Here is a 21,510-nt window from a genome sequence, read left to right on the forward strand (position 1 = left end):
CCTGTTCAAGGAGAACCCCCACTGGGTAGGGCTAGGCGAGTCTAGCACTCAAGCACAACTGAGGGGGCTCTGGGGCAGGCCAGCTCCCGTGTTTGACCACAGCCTGGGGACACGAGATCATGATACAACTTCAGGAATTATTGTCTCCATTTTATAAAACAAATGAAGCCTTAAAGGAGATGTTGCCTTTCAATACCTGGGCCAAGAACCCTCACTGGGAGCCCTGGGAACCCTGGGAGCTGTCCAGAGTGGCCACACTGACAGCCACACCTGGGCAGGTCCTTCACTCACCATCCTGAGACCCTGCAACTCCCCTTAGCAGGGATTCCCCTTAGCAAGGATACAGAAGCCATCAGAGTCACAGCTAATGAGGAGGAGCTATCAAGACTGTGGACACCCCAAAGGGCAAGACCTTGGATAAAGCTGTGTGGAGAGAGTAGGGGTAAAAACCAGATACCCTTTTACCCTGACCTGCCTAGCCTTGCCTGCCCCCATAGCTGCCACAGAGAAAGCAGCAGGAGGGAAAGCTAACCCCAACCTGGCAAGGGTGACTCTCATGCATTGTGCCAGTCCAAAGACTTAAAACAAGAGTGTCTAGTCCTGGCTTGCCCCCTACTGGACATTGCTGGCACCACAGAGCCAGAGGCAGAAGAGAGGGGTACTCAAGCAAAAGGGACAAATAACTTTTGCAGAGCACTGTCAGTCCCAGCAATCTTCTGGGGAACATGGGGGTCCAGGAAAGCCTGGTCTGCTCAGGGCCACATAACTGGACCTGAACTTCTCAGCCATAGCCCATGGCCCCACCAAGCTACCTTTTATAGGGATGTTGAGTGGCCCACAGGAGGGGCAGGAGGGGCTAATACCGTAAATTGGGCAGCTGTGGAGCCCCCTATTCTCCACTGTGTGCTGCACTGTCTTTGTACCTGGACCCTGTTGGGCCCTGCAGTAATAGCCTCTGCCCAGATGCCAGGACAGGCTTCTGTGGGATGGGTACAGCTTTGAGTAGCACTGGGGAAGACATCAGGCAACAGAAGGAAGAGCTGAAGCCAAGGCCTGGTGAGCCAAAGAGGGGGAGGAAGAGGAAGCACACCTCCAAGGGGAGAGAAGTATCAAGTATGAAGGGTGGCAGGGATCCAGACGCTGGGGGTAGTCTGAACACAGCAGTGACATGGTCTATGGCTCTGCCAGTGCTGGGAAATAATGGCCTGCAGCAGAACAGGCCAAGCATCAGGAGGGAGCTCAGGGCGTGGGGCCTTGGATTGGGCACAGTGAGGAGGAGAGGGGATTCAGGAGACCAGAAAGTCTGTCAACAGCTCCAAGGGGGCTGCGGGAACAGAGGCAGGCAAAGATGGATGGCCTGGCACTGGTGTGAGCCATGAGGGCCCCAGGGAAGGGGGTTGGGAATGAGCTAAGAGATCAAGAATAGAGCTGGGGGCATATTTGGTCTGAGATATATGCCAGATTCTCCAGAAGACATGCCAGCTGAGAGATAGGTCAGGAGCTCCCAGCAGAAGAAAGAGGCAGTGCAACCCCCAAAAGCCGTCAGAGAGGGCCATCAGCAGACAAGAAGCTGAGGAAACTCATCTCTAAGAAAGGGAAGGGGGGAGGCGCCTGTGGCTCAGTGAGTAGGGCACCGGCCCCATATACCGAGGGTGGCGGGTTTAAACTCAGCCCCAGCCAAACTGCAGCAAAAAATAGCCGGGTGTTGTGGCGGGCGCCTGTAGTCCCAGCTATTTGGGAGGCTGAGGCAGAAGAATCGCCTTAGGCCCAGGAGTTGGATATTGCTGTGAGCTGTGACTCCACTGCACTCTACCGAGGGCGAAAAAGTGAAACTCTATCTCTACCAAAGAAAAAAAAAAGAAAGAAATAAAAAAGAAAGAGAAGGACTTCTAGGACGGAGAGGGCTCTAGTGTCCCAATTTGCCAAGAGGTCAGACTAAAGAGTTAAGATCAGAACTAAAGAGTATCTTCTGGCTTCGATCACATGGAAATAGTATAAAGCATAAACCAGGAGGGACTGAAGGTGAAGAAGAAAGGACATTTGCAGGCAACTCTGTGAAAAGCTAGGGCACATCGAGATAGTGCAAAGAAAGTTTTGGAAGCAATGGGAAGGCTCCCATCTACCAGGGTCATAAGTAGAAAATCACACTTGATAAATCCAAATTCTAAGCTCTTATCTCATTGGTGAGAGTTCCAAATTTACAATAAACTCAAATAGGATCTGGAACTAATTTTGTGAAACCGACATGACCCTAGTAAAAGGCAAACACAAAACTTTCTTGGAGGGACACCTCAGCAGCCAAGGACATACCGGCCATCACAGAAAATGACCCTTCTAGGCTGGGTATAGTGGCTCATGCCTGGAATCCTAGCATTCTTCTGAGGCTGAGGTGGGTGGATTGTTTCAGCTCAGGAGTTCAAGACCAGCCTGAGCAAGCGTGAGACCCCATCTCTACTAAAAACAGAAAAACTAGCTGGGCACTATGGTGAGTGCCTATATTTCCAGCTACTTGAGAGGCTGAGGCAAGGGGATCGCTTGAGCCCAAGAATTTAAGGTTGCTGTGAGGTATGATGCCACAGCACTCAACCCAGGGCAACTGAGTGAGAATGTTTCAAAAAAAAGAAAGGGAAAGGGAAAGGAAAGGAAAGGAAAGGAAAGGGGAGAGAAGTGTCAAGTGTGAGGGGTGGCAGGGATCCAGATGCTGGGGGCAGTCTGAGCGGGGCAGTGACATGGTCTGTGGCTCTACCAGGGCAGGGCAGGGCAGGGAAAGGAAAGGAAAGGACCCTTCTGAGGAATCATGTCTCACAGAAGGAGGGAAGCAGACACCAGCCAAAACAGCAGAGCGTAGGAACTGAGGATAATAGAGCAACTGAAAAAGAGATTTTAAGATAAATATATAAAACATTCAAAAGGACGACAAGAAGATTAGGCAAAGAATAGGGAAGTATAAAAAAGGACTAGCTAGGCGCCTGTGGCTCAAGGGGCTAAGGCACCAGCCACATACACTTAAGGTGGCGGATTTGAATCCAGCCCGGGCAGTCAAACAACAATGATGGCTGCAACCAAAAAAAAAAAAAAAAAAAAAAAAAAGCAGGCGTTGTGGCAGGCGCCCGTGGTCCCACCAACTTGGGAGGAGGAGGCAGGAGACTCGCTTGAGCCCAGGAGTTGGAGGTTGTTGTGAGCTATGCCATGGCACTCTACCCAGGGGGACAGCTTGAGGTGCTGTCTCAAAAAAATAAAAAAATAAAAAAGGATTAGGCAACATTGAAAAGGAACTATATAAATTTTACAAATGAAAAATATATTCAATGAAATTTTTAAAACTCAATAGGTGTACTACATGGTAGCTGGCTAAAAAAATAGTAAATTTGAAGAAAGATTTGAAAAATGATACAGATAATGTAGAGGTAGGCTATTAAAACAGAAAACAATATTTTTCAGAACTGAGATATGACTCATTAAAACAAAGAGGCTTACTGAGTTTTGAGCAGGATAGACAAAAACAAATGTGTGCATAGAGGCATTACAGTACATTCATGGTGCATCAAAGACACATGATCTTAAATATTTTCAAACGAAAAAGAAAAGATTATTCACCAGAAACAAAACAAAACAAAAAACAGCAACTAGACTTACATCAGCAACAAGAGATATCAAAAGATAATAATCCTTCAAAGAGTTAAAGAGAAATAATTTTCATTTAGAACTTTAGATCCATTTCAGAATATTAGAATCATTCAAACATAAGGATGAAATGAAAACACTGTCAGACAAGAGAATATATTTTTCATAGGCCTTTGCTAAAAGAACTAGCATTCTAATTCATTAAGATGAGTAATGATATAATTCACTAAGAAGAAAATCAAATCTAGAAGGAAAAAGTGGGATTCTAGAAACAATAGGAAATTGATCTTCAGATTCCACATATTCTCTATCAATATCCTAGCTGACTTCTTTAAAGAAACTGACAAATTGTGAACTTGGAATGTTGAATGGGAAATTCAAGGTATCAAACAACCAAAATGGTCTTTAAAATGAATAAAGTTGGAGGACATTTCCCACCTTTGAAATTCACTACAAAGCTATAACAGTGTGGTACTGGGGTAAGAGACAACACAGAGCAATGGAATAAAATTAAGTGCCCAGATATAAGTTACATCTACAGCCAACCTCTTTCAACAAGAGTGTCAAGATAACTCAAAAGCAGAAAGGACGGTCATTTCAGTAAATGTTGCTAGGAAAACTGAACATCCACACACAAAACAATATACCTGGACTCTTGCCTCACACAATACACAAAATTATTAAGTCAAAATGAGTCAAACACCTAAACATAAAAGCTAAAACTATAAAACTCATGGAACAAAACAAAGGCATAAATCTTCACGATCTTGAACCAAGCCATGATTTCTTAGCTGTGACAACAAAAGTACAAGCAACAAAAGAAGCAAACATATAAACTGGACTTCATCAAAACTACAACTTTTGTGCTTCAAATTGACATTCTCAAGAAAGAAAAAGACAACCCACAAAATGGCAGAGAATACCTAGTAAATGACAAGTATCTAGATATGTGAAGAATTCTCACAACTGAGAAAGAATAAAATCCTAAGTCCCCCAAATGACTGAATGGATCTCCTCTTGGCCAAGATTAGACCCCAGGGAAACCTTAAAACTGAGTTCCTGGCCATGGAGGGATGGGAGTTCAGACACATTCTGTCATATCCTCTCCCTCATTAACTGCCATCAGGCTTTCTTTCCCAAAGATTAAACAGAACCAACACTTTGGAAAGATCTGCTCCTCTGCTAAGTTCAACCAATCATCCAATGTTGCTCCTCCCTTTTTGCTGTTTCAGCACAAAAAATGACCAACATTTCTTCTTAATAAGAGACTACTGACCATGGAGGGGGTTCTAATCAGTTTATGGAGGCTGTCCAGATAGGGTTTTCATGTTCTCTCCTTCACCTTTTGGCAACAGAGGGCCCGCCCCCCAACATTACCCACAGATCATGGCTAATACTTCTATTGAACTTGGAGCCCATGGAGTAGCATGAAGCTCAAGTGTGCATGCTGTGTTGTTCCTTTCATAAATAGTCATGACTCCTCCTATAGCTTGTTAAATGTGTATCCTCAGCCATCCTGTTTAATGTAAACTTCTATGTTTTTACTACTTTCTCTCACTTTTAAAGCACTGACATTTAAGTTTTAACCAAAGGCTCCATTTCCCACGTACAGGTTGTGGTACCCCCTTTTAAGAATAAGGTCTCCTTTCTACTTTACAGATTGTGTGACTTTTTGTCAATGTAACTCAACAATAGAAGGCACCTCATTAACCCAGCAGAAGAAAAGAAATATCCAAATTTAAATCAGAGATCAACAAAATTGAAAACAAAAGAATCATTCAGAAAATTAATGAAACAAGTTGTTTTCTTGAAAAAATAAATAAAATAAATAAACCTTTGGCCAGACTAACTAGAAATAAAAAAGTAAAATCTCTAGCAACCTCAATCAGAAATGATAAAGGAGAAATAACAACTGATGCCACAGAGATACAAGAGATCATCTCTGAATACTACCAGAAACTCTATGCCCTAAAATTTGACAATGTGAAGAAAATGGATCAATATTTGGAATCACACCCTCTCCCTAGACGTAGCCAGGAAGAAATAGAGCACCTGAACAGACCAATTTCAAGCACTGAGATCAAAGAAACAATAAAAAAATCTTCCAACCAAAAAATGCCCTGGTCCAGGTGGCTTCACACCAGAATTCTATCAAACCTTCAAGGAAGAGCTTACTTCCATACTCCAGAAATTATTCCAAAATATTGAGGAGGAAGGAATCTTCCCCACATGTTCTATGAAGCAAACATTACCCTGATACCAAAACCAGGAAAAGACCCAACTAAAAAGGAGAATTTCAGACCAATTTCACTCATGAATATAGATACAAAAATTCTCAACAAAATCTTAGCCAATAGTTTATAGCTTATCATCAAAAAAATCATACATCATGATCAAGTAGGTTTCATCTCAGGGATGCAATGTTGGTTTAATATATAAAAGTCTATAAATGTTATTCACCTTATCAACAAAAGTAAAACCAAAGACTATTTGATCCTCTCAATAGATGCAGAAAAAGCATTTGATAAAATCCAGCATCCTTTTCTAATTAGAACACTAAAGAGTATAGGCATACATGGCACATTTCTGAAACTGATCAAAGCCATCTATGACAAACCCATAACTAATATCTTACTGAATGGAGTAAAACTGAAAACTTTTTCTCTTAGAACTGGAACCAGACAAGGTTGTCCTCTGTCACCATTACTATTCAACACAGTGCTGGAAGTTTTAGCCAATACAATCAGGTAAGACAAGGAAATAAAGAGCATCCAAATAGGAGCAGAGCAGGTCAAACTCTCCCCTTTTGCTGACAATATGATCTTATACTTAGAGAACCCCAAAGACTCAAACACAAGACTCTTCGAAGTCATCAAAAAATTCAATAATGTCTCAGGATATAAAAATCAATGTACACAAGTCAACTGCCTTTGTATATGCCAATAACAGCCAAGATGAGAGACTAATTAAGGACACAACTTTCTTTACCATAGCTTCAAAGAAAGTGAAATACCTAGGGAATATGCCTAACAAAGGAGGTGAAGGGCCTCTATAAAGAAAATTATGAAACCCTAAGAAAGGAAATAGCAGAGGATATTAACAAATGGAAGAACATACCATGCTCATGGCTGGGAAGAATCAACATTGTTAAAATGTCTATACTTCCCAAAGCAATCTACCTATTCAATGCCATCCCTATTAAAATACCAACATCATACTTTCAAGATTTGGAAAAAATGATTCTGTGCTTTGTATGGAACCAAAAAAAACCCTGTATAGTTAAGGCAATTCTTAGTAATAAAAACAAAGCTAGGGGTATCACCATTCTAGATTTTAGGCTGCCCTAGTGGTCAAGACAGCATGGTACTGCCACAAAGTAGAGACATAGACACTTGGAATCGAATACAAAACCAGGAAATGAAACTAACATCTTACAACCACCTAATCTTTGATAAACCAAACAAGAGCATTCCTTGGGGGAGAGATTCTCTATTCAATAAATGGTGCTGAGAGAACTGGATATCCACATGTAAAAGACTGAAACTGGACCCACACCTTTCCCCACTCACAAAAATTGATTCAAGATGGATAAAGGACTTAAATTTAAGGAATGAAACAATAAAAATCCTCAAAGAAAGTATAAGAAAAACACTGGAAGATATTGGCCTGGGGAAAGACTTCATGAAGAAGACTGCCATGGCAATTGGAACAACAACAAAAATAAACAAATGGGACTTAAACTTGAAAAGCTTCTGTACAGCTAAGGAGACAACAACCAAAGCAAATAGACAACCTACACAATGGGAAAGGATATTTGCATATTTTGAATCAGACAAAAGCTTGATAACTAGGATCTATAGAGAACTCAAATTAATCTACACGAAAAAAGCCAAGAATCCTATAAATCAATGGGGAAGAGATATGAATAGAACCTTCTCTAAAGAAGACAGACGAATGGCAAACAAACATGAAAAAACGCTCATCATCACTAATTATTAGAGAAATGCAAATCAAAACCACCCTGAGATATCATCTAACCCCAGCGAGAATGGCCCACATCACAAAATCTCAAAACTGCAGATGCTAGCATGAATGTGGAAACAAAGGAACACTTTTACACTGCTGGTGGGACTGCAAACTAATACAACCTTTTTGGAAAGAAGTATGGAGAACCCTCAAAGAACTCAAGCTAGACCTCCCATTTGATCCTGCAATCCCATTACTGGGCATCTATCCAGAAGGAAAAAAATCCTTTTATCATAAGGACACTTGCACTAGACTGTTTATTGCAGCTCAATTTACAATCGCCAAAATGTGGAAATATCCTAAATGCCCACCAACCCAGGAATGGATTAACAAGCTGTGGAATTCATGGTATACATATACATATACATATATCATGAATATGTATATTCAGCCATTAAAAAAATGGAGACTTTACAGCCTTTGTATTAACATGGATGGAAGTGGAACACATTATTCTTAGTAAAGCATCACAAGAAAGGAGAAGCATGAATCCTATGTACTCAATTTTGATATGAGGACAATTAATGATAAGGGGAGGGGGTGAGCAGAGAGAGGAAGAAGGAGGGAGGAGTGGGGAAGGGATTAGCAGAGAGATTGACAGAGGAAGGGGGGTGGAGTCTTGATGTGTGCCACACCTTTTGGGGGCAAGACATGATTGTAAGAGGGACCTAACCTAACAAATGTAATCATTGAAACCTGGTTTCTTGTACCCTCGATGAATCCCCAACAATAAATCAAAAAAAAAAGAAAGCATCTCATTAATGCAAAGCGGCTAAGATAATGTAGAACTGGACTGTAAAGAGCTTACAAGTCATCACTCCCATCCTTACAATAAGAGGAAAGCTGAACATACTGAATTATCAACAAATTTTCTGAGATTCATCAGAGAGTGGGAGGTCATAGAGCAAACAACTACCCCCAAAAATCTCAGGGGAAAGGAAAAATACAGAAAAATTCTGAAGCAGAAGTTGCTGGAGGCAGTATTTATAAGAACACTTAAGCGATAACATTTGTCAAATTGTTAGAAGTTAAGTGTAGACCAGGTTAAGAGTTTAAAACTCAGAGGGTCTTAGACAACACCTACACCTTTATGGCTTTTACCTGCTGGAGCTCTACCAGGTTCTTAAGGTCAAGAACCCCTCCTGATTCAGCCAGAGGAAAGGAAAAAGAAACTGATTAGGGATGGAAGTATGTTAAAGGCGCTACTGGGAGGTGGGAGAGAATTGTGACCTTCTAGACAAATTAAAAAAGACCCTGAAGTGAAATGAGGAATTTGGAGTTGGTGTGACCTAGTTTACCAAGCACATGCTGTTGCTGCAAAATACAACTTCTAGCCTGTGACACCTGACCTTTAGCCAGTGACTCATCTTCTCATAAAACAAAGATAAGGATCCTCAGCACAAAACAATGCATGCCATACTTGCTACAAACATCATGAGAACAGATTTTGCCATACCATTCTAGTAAAACAGCAGTTAAGAGTAATTGATACAGAGTAAAGAAAATTGGATTTACGTGACAACTGAGTTAATCCACAACCAATGAAACCAGGACTACATACCTGAAGGCCTGAGGGGAACCAGTGGGAATTCTTTTTTTTTTTTTTTTTTTGAGATAGAATCTCACTGTGTCACCCTCACAGTGTCATGGCTCACAGCAACTTCAAACTCTTGGGCTCAAACAATACTCTTGCCTCAGCCTCCCAAGTAGCTGGGACTACAGCCGTCTGCCACAACACTCAGCTATTTTTAGACATGGGTGTCACTCTGGCTCAAGCTCATCTTGAACTTGTGAGCTCAGGCAATCCACCTGCTTCAGCCTCCCAGGTGTGAGCCACCACACCCTGCCTTTCAAGTGGGAATTCTTAAAGATGAACATAGGAGGAATTGGGATGAAAGTACTCAGATTGGTGTATGACTTTGTGTGGGGTCTCAGGGGGGACATTTTTCCACTCTCATTGAAAATCCTATGCTAATCTTTCTATGAGTAGAATAGGAATGTTTTAACACAATAACTAAGAAAATTACGTGAAGGCTATGTTAACCAGTTTGATGGAAGTGTTTCAGATTGTTTGTGAAAACCCCACACTGTACCCCAGAAGTGCATTAATGTACACAGTTACTATTCAATAAAAAAAAAAGAAAAAGAAAAAGAAAATCCTATGCTTATCTCTGCTTTCCTTTAAATAAAAATTACACTTTTCAGTTGCTATATTGGATTTCCAGCTGCCTCATTTTCTACGCCTCCAGTTTCTTGCTCTCTTTTGCCTCAGCCTAACTATTCTGCTGGGTGAATAGTTTTGAGCCAGATCCACTGAACAGCTCAGAGGTGAATTCTCAGCTCCATCAGGAAATATATATATATATATATATATATATATATATCCAGAGTGTTCTCCATAACAAAAATCTGCCATCCAGAGGAAACTACTTTATCAGACCTTTCTCTGACAGAGGGAAAGGCAAATAACCAATTCCAGTCCCCCTAGCCTTCCCATCTTGAGTAAGAAGAGGGAAAATAAAAGGATGAGAAAGGCTCTGAAAGTCACAGTCCAGAGACTAAGGCAAACTATAAAATTGAGATTTAATCATGTATTTATAAACTTTTTCTTCTCCCCAAAACCTTATCACCATACATTAATATATTAACAGCTGATTATAACTTAAGAGAGCTGAAAGACACAGACTCTATTTAATAAGGAATTCTTTGGAAAACCTAAAGAAGGGTTATACCAGAGGTTCTTGCCATAGCAATTAAGCAAGAAAAAGAAGTACAAACAATTTTTCTTTCCCAAACTGGAAAAGAAAAAGTAAAGCTACATTTATATCTATCTACAAATGAGATGAAAATCCCAAGGAACCAATTTAAAAAAACTATTAGAATTAATAAACTATTAAATAGTTCAGCAAGGTTACAGGATATAAGAGCAATATATAAAAATCAATTATACATCTATACACTAACAATAAATGTTCTGAAAATAAAATTAAGAAATAGATTCCATTTATAAGAGCACAAAAAAGAATAAAATACTTAGGAATAAAAAGGAAGTGCAAAATTTAAACTCTGAAAACTATAAGTCATTGTTGAAAGAAATTTGAAAATGCAAAAGCATCTATGTCCATAGATCATAAGATTGAACATTAAGATCACTCCCAAAGTGATCTACAAATTGAAAGCAATCCCTTTCAGAATTCCAACTGATATCTTTATAGAAATTGACAAGCTGTTCTTAAAATTCATATGGACAATGCAAGGGACCAGAATGACCAAAACAAACTTGAAAAAGAAAGAGTTGGAGGACTTTCTGATACTTTGTGATTTCAAAACTTATTACTAAGCTAGAGTAATCAAGATTGTGTGGTACTGGCATAAGGATAGATGTAGATCAGAGGAATAAAATTGGATATCTGGAAACAAACACATTTATCTATGGCCAAATGGTTTTATTTAACAGCAAAACGACAGTTTTTTCAACAAATGGTACTGAGACAAATGGATAGCTGCATGCAAAAGAAAATGAAGTTAGATCCTTACCTCATATCATATATAAAAATTAGCTCAAAATGTATCAAAGAACAAATTACATATACTAAAAATATAAAACTCTCAAGAAAACAAAGAGATAAATTCTTTATGACTTTGAACTTGACAAGGATTCTTTGATATAACAATAAAAACAAAAACTACAAAAAGAAATAGATAAACTGGATTTCAAAATTTAAAAAAATTCTGCTTCAAAGGACACTATTTAGAAAGTAAAAAGAGCATTTGCTAATCACATATTGGATAACAGATTTATATCTATAATGTACTACATAGAGAACTTTGAAATTTAATAATACAAGGACCAAAAATGTTCAAAACAAGCACAGGATCTGAATAGTTATTTCTTCAAGGAAAATATACAAAGACATATAAGCACATGAAAAGACGCTCAACATCTTCAGTCATTAGAGAAATGTAAATCAAATACAATGAGATACCACTTCACACCCACTAGAATGGTCAGAATAAAAAAGTGAATTAATAACAAGTGCTAGGGAGAATGTGAAGAAACTAGAACCCTCCTCACACATTGCTGGCAGGAATGCAAAATGGTACAACTGCTTTGGAAAACAGCCTGGCAGTTTCTCAATCAAACATGAAGTTACCATATGACCCAGTAATTCTACCCCTTAAAACAATAAAAACATATGTCCACACAAAAACTTGTACACAAATGTTTATAGCAAAATTATTCATAGGAGCCAAAAAGTGGAAATAAAACAAATATCCATCATCTCACGAATGAGTAAACAGAATATCTATGTGGACTATCTACACAATGGAATGCTACTTGGCCATAAGAAAGAAATGAGGTACTTATACATGCTACAACATGAATGAATCTTGAAAACCTTCTATTAAATGAAATAAACAAGTCACAGACTATATAATTCCATTTATATGAAATTTCCAAGATAAGCCAATCTATAAAGACAAAAAAGTACATTAATATAGTTGCTGAGGACTATGGGGAAGGGTGAGGGGAAGATGGGGGTGATAGACAAAGGTTATGGGATTTCTTTTGGGGGTGATAACAATGTTCTAAAATTGACTGATGGTGCACATATTAAGTGGGCAAAATGGGTATATGTACTGTATCTCAATAAAGGGTGGGGAAGAAACCAAAGGAGGATAGCACTTTACCCATAAAGGAGCCAAGATAAGAGTTCCTCTGGATTTCTCATCAGAAATTTCACCAGCAAGAATGAAATGGGACAAAATATTCAAAGCATCAAAAGAAAAAATCCACCAACTTAGAATTCTGTGACCGGTGAAATTATCCTTTATAAGTACAAGAGAAATAGACTGTCAAACAAACACAAGCTGTTTCCAACTCGCCTCTGCTTCCTTTTCTTATCAGGAGCCACTCTGTGAGAACCAAATTCTGTCCCCTACCTTTATGCAGAACAAAGGTGGGGTGGTGGAAGTCACAAAGAGGGAGCTATAAGGACAGCTGCCATTGCTTGTGGAACAGAGAGAAGCTCATGAGCCAAAGGTTCAGGAGACTATCTGGCAAGTGTCCGGCACACTCAGATTAAGGAGAGGTCCTTTCTGCCCAGAGGCCAACAGTTACCAATGCTTGTCCTCTCACCCTGAGGAGGTGCTGACAAAGGGGAGGAGAGGTCAGCCCATCTGCCAAGAGCACTGGGGTTGCAGGTGGAGGCCACATTGCCTCCATGAGACAGGTTCCCTGCTCCCCATTCTCTCAACATTAGGAGCCCCTGATGATGGACAGGACAGATGGAAGGATAGATGGGCCGAGTATGAGTCCCCTGGCTGCAGTTGGTAGAGCATGGCAGGAGGGCAATGCCTAAGGAGGGGAAGGGCAGCCCCTGGGGCCCCACCTGGGAAAGGTCCGACTCCGCAGCTCCTTGATGAAGAGCTGGCTGCCATTCTGCACGGGCTTGACTTCAGGTGCCTGCCCTGGGCTGTGTTTGTGCCAGGTCCGCTTCTTCTTCACTGTGGAGGGAGACAGGAGGTGGGGCCCGGTACCGAGCACAGCCTCAGCACAGCACCACACCACACCTCTCCTGAAGACCCCAGCCCACTCAGCTTCCCTCCACATACATAGTGAGGAGTCCACCCTCTCCCCAGTCTCGGGTACCCACTCACCCCACACCTTCTGATAGATGACACTGCTGTCTACTGCTCTGTGCCCCAGAAGCTAGGGTGTCCTGGGATCCCTCCACATTCAAGTCCCAAGTTTGCTGACGCCACCACAGAGGCACCTCCTGAAAAGGTTCCTAGCTAAGGTTCAGCCTCACCATCCATGGCAAGATGACACTTCCTGCCTGGCCTTTACAGTTAGGCCCTAAACCCTCCCTGCTGGGACCTTCACTGCCCTGACAGTCACAGCCAAGGGTAGGGGCAGCCTGGATACCACTATCTTGGTCCTCTTCTCCCACCTTCCTACCTCGTCAGTGCACATCCTCTCTTCTCTAGGTGGTCCCCCCCCCCGCCCCGCAATCCTGGACATTCTCTTAATAGCCTTTCTGTCCTGCCCCAGGGCACACCTCCTCCTAGGATACCAGGCACACATATTTGGGACTTTTTATATGTGCATGTTTGTACATGCAATGATGTGTGCACGAGCACACGTACACACATACACCTGCTAGATCTCCAAGTCCTGTGTACACATATCCATGCCTACTAGACTTAAAGCCACTAAAGGAAAGGAAGCAATTTCCTCTCCACCCTCTTACGTCCCTGACTTCCAGCCTCCTACTTATCTAGGGCAGACACAGAGTGACTCAGGTGAGATTGGCCACCAGAGTACAAAGATGCCCTATCTTGGAGCTGCTTGGCTATGACCCCTAGGCAACAAGGAGATTGGATTCAAGAGGCAGGTAAGGCCTAAACAGTGCCCATCCTTCACAGATGAGGACAAAGTTAGGGGTGCAGGGGAAGTGGACCCAGAAGGACTTATGTCCCCTTCTTCCTGAGTCTTGGTAGCTATGGGGACAAAGGAAGCTAATGACCACTCAGTGATAATGACTGCCCCTGAACAGGACCTGCTACCAGTACAGCCCAGAAAAGGGAAGGGCTGGGTGGGGCTGGGGCCTTTGGTTTGCAAAGAACTCTCTCATTGTGTTTGATCACCCTGTCCATGATTAGAGTGGACATTAGGGAAAATTGGCAAGAGCCTGCAGATTCAGGAATGGAAGACAAAACTACTGATGGCAGCACCAGGCACAGATGAGCAATCAAAAGGGTTCAAGTCTCTTGCCCAACCATCCTGTGTGACCTAAGGCAAGTAACTTGTTATCACTGTACCATATCCCTAACAGAAAGATGTTTACACCAGCCTTATGGGGTGATTGTGGGTATAAAGTGGCCATGCACAGTGCATGTTCCACAGCTCTGCTGGGCCCCTCTACACAGCAGAGCAACCTGGTACAGCAGATGCTTGTTCCCAGGCTTGGTGCTCACATCAGATCCCTAGGTTCATCCTTGCATGCCTTCTTGCATGCCCAGGGCTAGGCCAGCATACAGTGGGCACAAGGGAGCGCCAATGAGCAGATGAGGGTCCCCTATCATTGTTACACTGGCCACTCAGCTTCAGGCACCCTAGAGGGGAAAGTAGAAACACCTGCCTTCAAGACTGTCAACAGGAGTGGGCTCAGTTCAACCCACACCCCTGTCCTCTTGGTGCCAGCCTGAGCCAGACAATGCTGAAGCCACAGGTATCTCTGACTTACTCTCCTGGTGCAGCTTAGGAGCACTCACTGAGTAGCTCAGCTGCACATGAGGCTGCGGGCACTGGGGTGGGTGTCACCCAAGTGACAAATGCCTGGGAGCCCCTGCTTCTTAAAAAGCTCAGCTGAGCAGAGGGCAGAGGCAGGCCTTGGAGTGGGAGGTAGTGCTGAGATACTCAGCTGGTGGGGGTGTGTGTGGAGGGAGACACCCTGATGGCCCAGGCTCTCCTGGCCTCAGTGGCTCTGTGAACACCCTCATCTTGCCACTAGACTTACTGTTGCTTGAGGAAGTGATCTTATGGGTGCTGTGGGTGCTTTAAAGTTTACAAAGTGCTTTCCCTGGCTGAACAGCCCCAAGGAAACAGGCAGTCATGTGCACTTCAAGGGGAGCCAAGAGGGCCCCAGAGAGGAAGGTTCCAGATCTGGGCTTCCCGCACCAAGCGAGGTCTCCCTGCCTATGCTCGGGGTCGCCACCTGTGAAGAGCACCAAGAATGAGCAGGGATCTAAGGAAGGGCTGTGATGGAGGCCCTGATGGAGGTGGCTCAGGCAAAAGCCAGAAGCAGTCCTGCTTGTCATGTGGCAGCCACGACACTTCAGCTAGGAGAAGTCCCGGTACTAGCTGAGGAGACTGAGATAGAGGAGACAGCACCACAGAAATGGTGCCAGGAGAAGGTAGGCACTTCAAAGGGCAACTCAAGAGCGCCCCTTAAGGCTGGCAGAGTGGGGGTATCCTCCCCATCACTCAACCATATGACCACTATTTTATTAATGGCAGCTTCTGAGTATATTAGATGTGGCCAGGGTCCCCTGGACTGTACCCCCTCACCTGAACCCCCATGGGGCAGGGTCCCCACTTAACTGATGCAGAGATGAGGGGCTGTGCTGAGGTCTCCAGCAGAAGGCACCTAGAGTGCCCTGACTTGGGAGACCACATGGGGAAACTATGATAACTCTGTTCCCATGATGGTGCACCCATACAGATAGCTGCTGAATAGTGTCACCTAAACCTGCAGGACAGGATACTCATAGCCTGTCCTAGGGATGAGGAGAGTAAGTCCAGTAAGATAAGTGACTTATCAGCCTGCTCAGCGCAGCACATAGGTGTGATTCAGGGCTGCTGCTAACCATTATACTGCTCCTCCTATGCCTTTCTGTCAGATAGAGATGCTGTGCCAATTTCCTGTCCGGGATCCCTGGGCCCTATACCAAATCTGCATCAGTCAGGTAAACCTGTAGGGCCTGTGGCCAAGAGCAACTCAAGGGACAAATTGGGACAGCACGGGGCGGGACTCTACAATCTGTACTGTCAAAGCAAAGTGTGAGGACTGGGCAGTAGACACAGCTCACTCTGGGAACCCCTGCAATGCTCCTGTCCCCATCCCTGTCCTGCTGTGAACTCCACCCCCCAGGCCAGGGCAGCAGGGGTAAGAAAGGGTTTCCAGAGGGCTCAGGGTTCACCAGCTTGGAATTTCTCTAGGGACATGGAGGGGTTCTCTGTCGTCAAGGTGCCTTGGTGTGGAAGGATACAAAGACCAACTGAGCGTCACAAACAGGCTCTGGCCGCAGCATAGGTTCATTTCAAATCTGAGTATGCACATTAGCAAAAAGGCTAGAGCTGTGTACCTCTGTCCTTGTGGAGCACACGCTCCTCAGTAAGGACCCACGGAATTTATGTAGCACATTCAGTATACGCACATGCACATGCCTCACCAAAATTTATGTTGAAATCTGAACCCCATGGTGATGGTATCAGGAGATGGGGTTATTGGGAGGTGATAAGGTCATGGGGATGGAGCCCTATGAATGAGATTTGTACACTTTATAAAGAAGACCCCAGAGTGGTGCCCTGCCCCTTCCACCACGTGAGAAGGTGTCCTCTATGAGGAGGGCTCCTCACCAGACATTGAACCTGCTGGCACCTCCAGAACTATGAGAAATAAATTTTCTATTACTAGCCAGGCATCAGGCATGGTGGTTCATACCTATAATCAAAGCACTCTGGGAGAGAGAGGCAGGTGGACCGCCTGAGCTCAGGAGTTCAAGACCAACCTGAGCAAGAGTGAGACCCTGTCTCTACTAAAAAAATAGAAAAACTAGCCAGGCATTGTGGTGGGTACCTGTAGTCCCAGGTAGGCTGAGGAGGCTAAGGCAAGAGGATAGGTTCAAGCCTGACAGTTTGAGGTTGCTGTAAGCTATGATGCCCCACACTCTACCCAGGGTGACAGTGAGACATTCTACTATTTAAGCCCCCAGTCTGTGGTATTTTGTTATATCAGCTCAAATGGACTAAGACACTCACATGTGCACATACACATGCAAGCACACACACACATATGCACAGCCAGTGGGGGGCTGGGTTTCCACCAGCTGCAATCCTAGCATTGTCTGCTGGTCTATAACATCACTGCCTGAAGATAGCTTCAAAATATGGGAAGGGGACCCCACATTTGGGTTCTTGGCTTCTATAAAGAGCAGGTGAGGACCACCCATACCTGTCTGAACTCTCCATAAACACACATGCTTCCTGCAGAGGGCAGGTTGCCATCATTGGTTATAGGATATTTCTGGGAAAACCTGAGGATGCTGGAGAAATCAACGTTGTGCATCACCAACATGCACAGCATGCATAACCTGTCTAGTCCTCGCACCCTATCATTGCCCTATCCTTGCCCTAACTGATAAGATAGCCAGCCCCAACCCCAAGTGAGGACCCCTCAGAACATGTGCTGACTGCCACAGTAAGAGGCCCCTGGCCCGGGGCTTTCAACTTTGTCTTCTCTAACAATCTGGAACCCTCTTCTCAAGTAACACACATAAATACCTGCTATACAACCACAAAGAGCAGTACCATCCTCCTAAACTCTCCACAGGGGCCCCTTGGGGAGCCCTCCCTCTCGGGGAGTACCTGCTGAGGTATTCTGGCTCCAACCCTGCTCTGCCCCGGACATTTGCCCCCTTAGGCTTGATAATGCAACCCCAGATCCTACCAGAAGCTTGGCCATTGGGCTGTGTTTGTCTTATTCCTGTTGTAAAGTCAACTAGACCCTGAGTTTTCTAGATGGGCTCAATAAGCTGCCAGAATCACCTGGTTAACCCAAGAGGGATGACCCTTCCTACCTTTTATCTGCTTTGAAGCAGTTACCAGCGATGGGTTAAGACAGACACACTCTGAGCATAAATGTGACATAAATGTGGGGCGGGGGTGTGAAGGCAATTTATGAATCCTAGAACCTCCTTGAGGCAGACCATCAGACTGGGAAGTTCAAGAAGTGCCACTGGCCTACTTGTCTTTACCCACTCACGTATCTGGCAGCATTTTGCCAGGTGTTGAGGATGTACTGGGGAGCAGGAATGAAGAGCTGAAACCACAGAGCTCCCAATGTTGCTCAGTAATGGACAGGTACAGGCCAGGCACACAGTGCTCAGAGACACCAAGAAAGGCTACAAGGTCCCCAGAGTGTCCCTGCCTCACTCTAGCACCCAGCGTCAGGAGGTACCAGGCCAAGCCCCAAAGTACCCTCAACACTTGATCCACAGAACAGGGGTGCCAGGGGGCTTCCAGCTATGCCTGTGTCCTCCTCTACCTCCCTTGGAATCATAGGACTCATCATATGTGAGCTATAAGAGTCTGGACTCTCAGCTTACAGCTAAGGACTTGGAGGGGGCTCAGCTAGCCTGGGGCTCATGATAGCAGTGCTGTGATCAGCTGACATATCCAAGGCCCAAGTCCAGCCTGAAGCTTCATGAGCACCCAAGACCCCTAACTCAGGCAGAAACTAGAGGCCACATTAACACACACACACCTGCATCCATACCATCTGTACTGTGCCTAGGCCACACCCTTCCCAAGGTCCTATAGACTATGGCACTGCTCCCCTCTTGCAACCTGGACTCAGCCTTCGAGCTCAAGAATCACATTACCTCCACCCCACCTGGATGAACCTGCACAGCATGTGCCATGCCTGCACCATGGGAGCCCCCTAAGGACCTGCTATACCTGACAGGGACCAAAGGAAAAGAGAGGGGAAATAAAGCCTTCATCCCTTGGGACATGAACAGCAGGCAGTATGGAAAAGGCAAAGTTCCCCTAAGATTATCCAGGAGAAGGAGATGGGCAGGACAAGGGGTGCTAGAGAAGGAGGAGAGGACAAAGCTCACTAACAATGCACATGCCCAGAAAAATGTCACTGGGCCCACCCCTGTGTGACAGTGGCAGTTGGGCAGGGCTGAGCTGGGGCCCCAGGATGGCTCCTACAACACCACTTACCCAAGTCTCTGTTGCCCAACTTAGCAGGCCTGGTCATTGCAGGTACCAAGTATGTGACCTCTGCCCATGCCTCAGAAGGCCCATGGGGTCTTTGCACAGCTGCCTCTGTGGGCAGGAGCCAATGAGGAAGGGCCACAGCAGGCTCAGTGAGGCTACGAGAGACAGTAAGCTAGGCTGGCAGGGCCCCCACAAGCAGGACTCTCCAGGTTGTGACACTGCCATCTAGCGCTACCCAGGGAATTTCACCCCCAGCAGACACCCACACTCAACAGAGGTCCTGCACTCCATGCAGTCCAGGTGGGGTGGGCACTGCTCTAACCAGTGAGGGGTGGCGTGGGCCACAGTACTTACAGGTGGACTTCCCATGGGTTTTCTCACAGTTCGGGCAGTGGTATATGTCAATGTCTGGTGCCTCCTCCTCTTCCACCCCAACACAGCTGAAAAAGGATGAAACAGACCATTACCCATGTGCTGAATAGCCCCTCAAGTGCCTTCCATGCCAACCGCTAAGGTGGGTTCCTGCTCACCAATGGGGGACCTGGCCAGATGGAGCCAGGGACAGTGGTCCATGGGGAGGGAGAGTAGAGGGAAAAAGCCACAGAGATGTCCTCCTGGAAGGGCATCTGCAGTGGCTGTATACAGCATCTGAATACAACTCACTGCAAGTGCCCACTGAAAGGCCCACTGGCAGGTCTGCCTGAGTGAAGGCCACCACCACCCTGTCCCCTGGGGCCAAGGGAAGATGGGGGAGGGTGTCTTGGAGCCAGGAGGCTGCCACTGCTTCCACAGGGTAGGCTAGGAGAGGAAGCAGACAATACCAGGGCAGTCCCTTCATGCAGGCCATGCCATGGTCACCTGTCCAGCTCATATTCAGAGGAGCCAAAAAGAGGCCAGGACCTGGCCTGGGGATATGTCCAGGACTCTAGGACCATTCTCCCTCTTCTATCCCACCCCGGAGTTCCTCCAGGGCGCTGCAAATGTGCTCAGATACTTAGCAGGAGAGACTAGCCCACTATGCAGACACTGGCCTAGCCCTAGGCCTCAAACCATTTAAGGAATGACCCCAGAGAGTATCAAAAGACAGAACACAGGATATCAGCAAACTCTACAGAAGCAAACACAGAAAAATGGAAATGTTTTATTCTATTCTGATGCCTTCTACTTTTTTTGGTTAAAGGCAACAGAGGAGTGGCCATCAATATATAAAGAGGTGCTCAGAGTAAATGAGAACACTGTGGATAAGGGCAGGGCACAGGCGCAGTTAACCCCCACAGGGAAAAACACAGCCAATAAGTTGGAAAATACTTCCTTTTCTTCTGGTGAGCAAATAAGTGTATAAAACCTAACCAGTAAATTTAAAAATAGACATTTTCCCCTGGGGCAGCTCTACAATGTCAAGGTAAGAGGGTTCAAGCCAGCAAGCTACAGATGTGCTCAGAGCAGCCTGCTCACACTCAGGGCTAAATATTACAAATCCATTAAGAAGTCAAGTAAGTCATATGCAGCACAAGAGGTCTTCTTTTTGTTAATTTTTTTTTTTATTTTTGGACTCCAGGGAGCTGGCATTGATTTTATACTTATTAAAAATTAGTAGCATTTTTTTACACAGTAAAATGCAAAGGTGGGCAGTGCCTATGGCTCAGTGAGTAGGGCACCGGCTCCATATACCAAGGGTGGCAGGTTCAAACCTGGCCCCAGCCAAACTGCAACAAAAAAATAGCCAGGCATTGTGGCAGGTGCCTGTAGTCCCAGCTTCTCAGGAGGCTGAGGCAAGAGAATAGCCTACGCCCAGGATCTGGAGGTTGCTGTGAGCTGTTGATACCATGGCACTCTACCCAGGATAACAAAGTGAGACTCTGTCTCTAAAACAATAAAATAAAATAAAATGCAAAAGCGGGGGAAGTCTGGGAACCAGGGAAGGGATGTGCTTCTGCAGGCAGGATGTGCTGCCAAAGCCAGTCAGGAGTCCTGTCACCTGTGAACTTCTGGACAGTGCGCTCACCCCTGACAAATGGGCCCTAAGAAAATCATCCAGAAGAAGAAAGCACTTATTTTACCAGCATATTTGTCCAGCATTCTTTGTGTCAGAAAAACACTGGAAATGCTTCAATGTCTCCTTATAGGATCAACTACATTATCTACTGTCCATCTCCCTAACAGAATCACCTGCAGTGACTGAAAGTAAAGAATAATAAGACTATGCAGAGACAGGTAAGTTACCAGCTGCTTATGATCAGTGTTGACACAGGTTAACGGAGACTGGATATTAGACCAAAATGCTAGGAGCTGACTCAGTTATGTTAGGGTGGGAGATGGTGACAAATTCCTTTTTAAATTGCCTAAAC

The 21,510-nt window shown here is 44.6% G+C and overlaps 1 protein-coding gene across 1 annotated transcript in view; it reads right to left on the reverse strand.

The window, feature by feature from the left end:
• Positions 1 to 19,607, reverse strand: part of PHF2 (PHD finger protein 2) — a gene marked incomplete at its 5' end in the record, with an annotated part of 49,781 nt that extends 30,174 nt beyond the window's left edge. The window contains 2 exons of the mRNA XM_023516257.1: positions 13,044 to 13,158; positions 19,517 to 19,607. Of these exons, the coding sequence (XP_023372025.1) occupies positions 13,044 to 13,158; positions 19,517 to 19,607 (206 nt within the window). The remainder of the gene's footprint in view (positions 1 to 13,043; positions 13,159 to 19,516) is intronic.
• Positions 19,608 to 21,510: the final 1,903 nt, after the last annotated feature.

This window comes from Otolemur garnettii, unplaced genomic scaffold (assembly GCF_000181295.1).
Source record: "Otolemur garnettii isolate 467f Iridium unplaced genomic scaffold, OtoGar3 scaffold00088, whole genome shotgun sequence".
Classification (NCBI taxonomy): domain Eukaryota; kingdom Metazoa; phylum Chordata; class Mammalia; order Primates; family Galagidae; genus Otolemur; species Otolemur garnettii.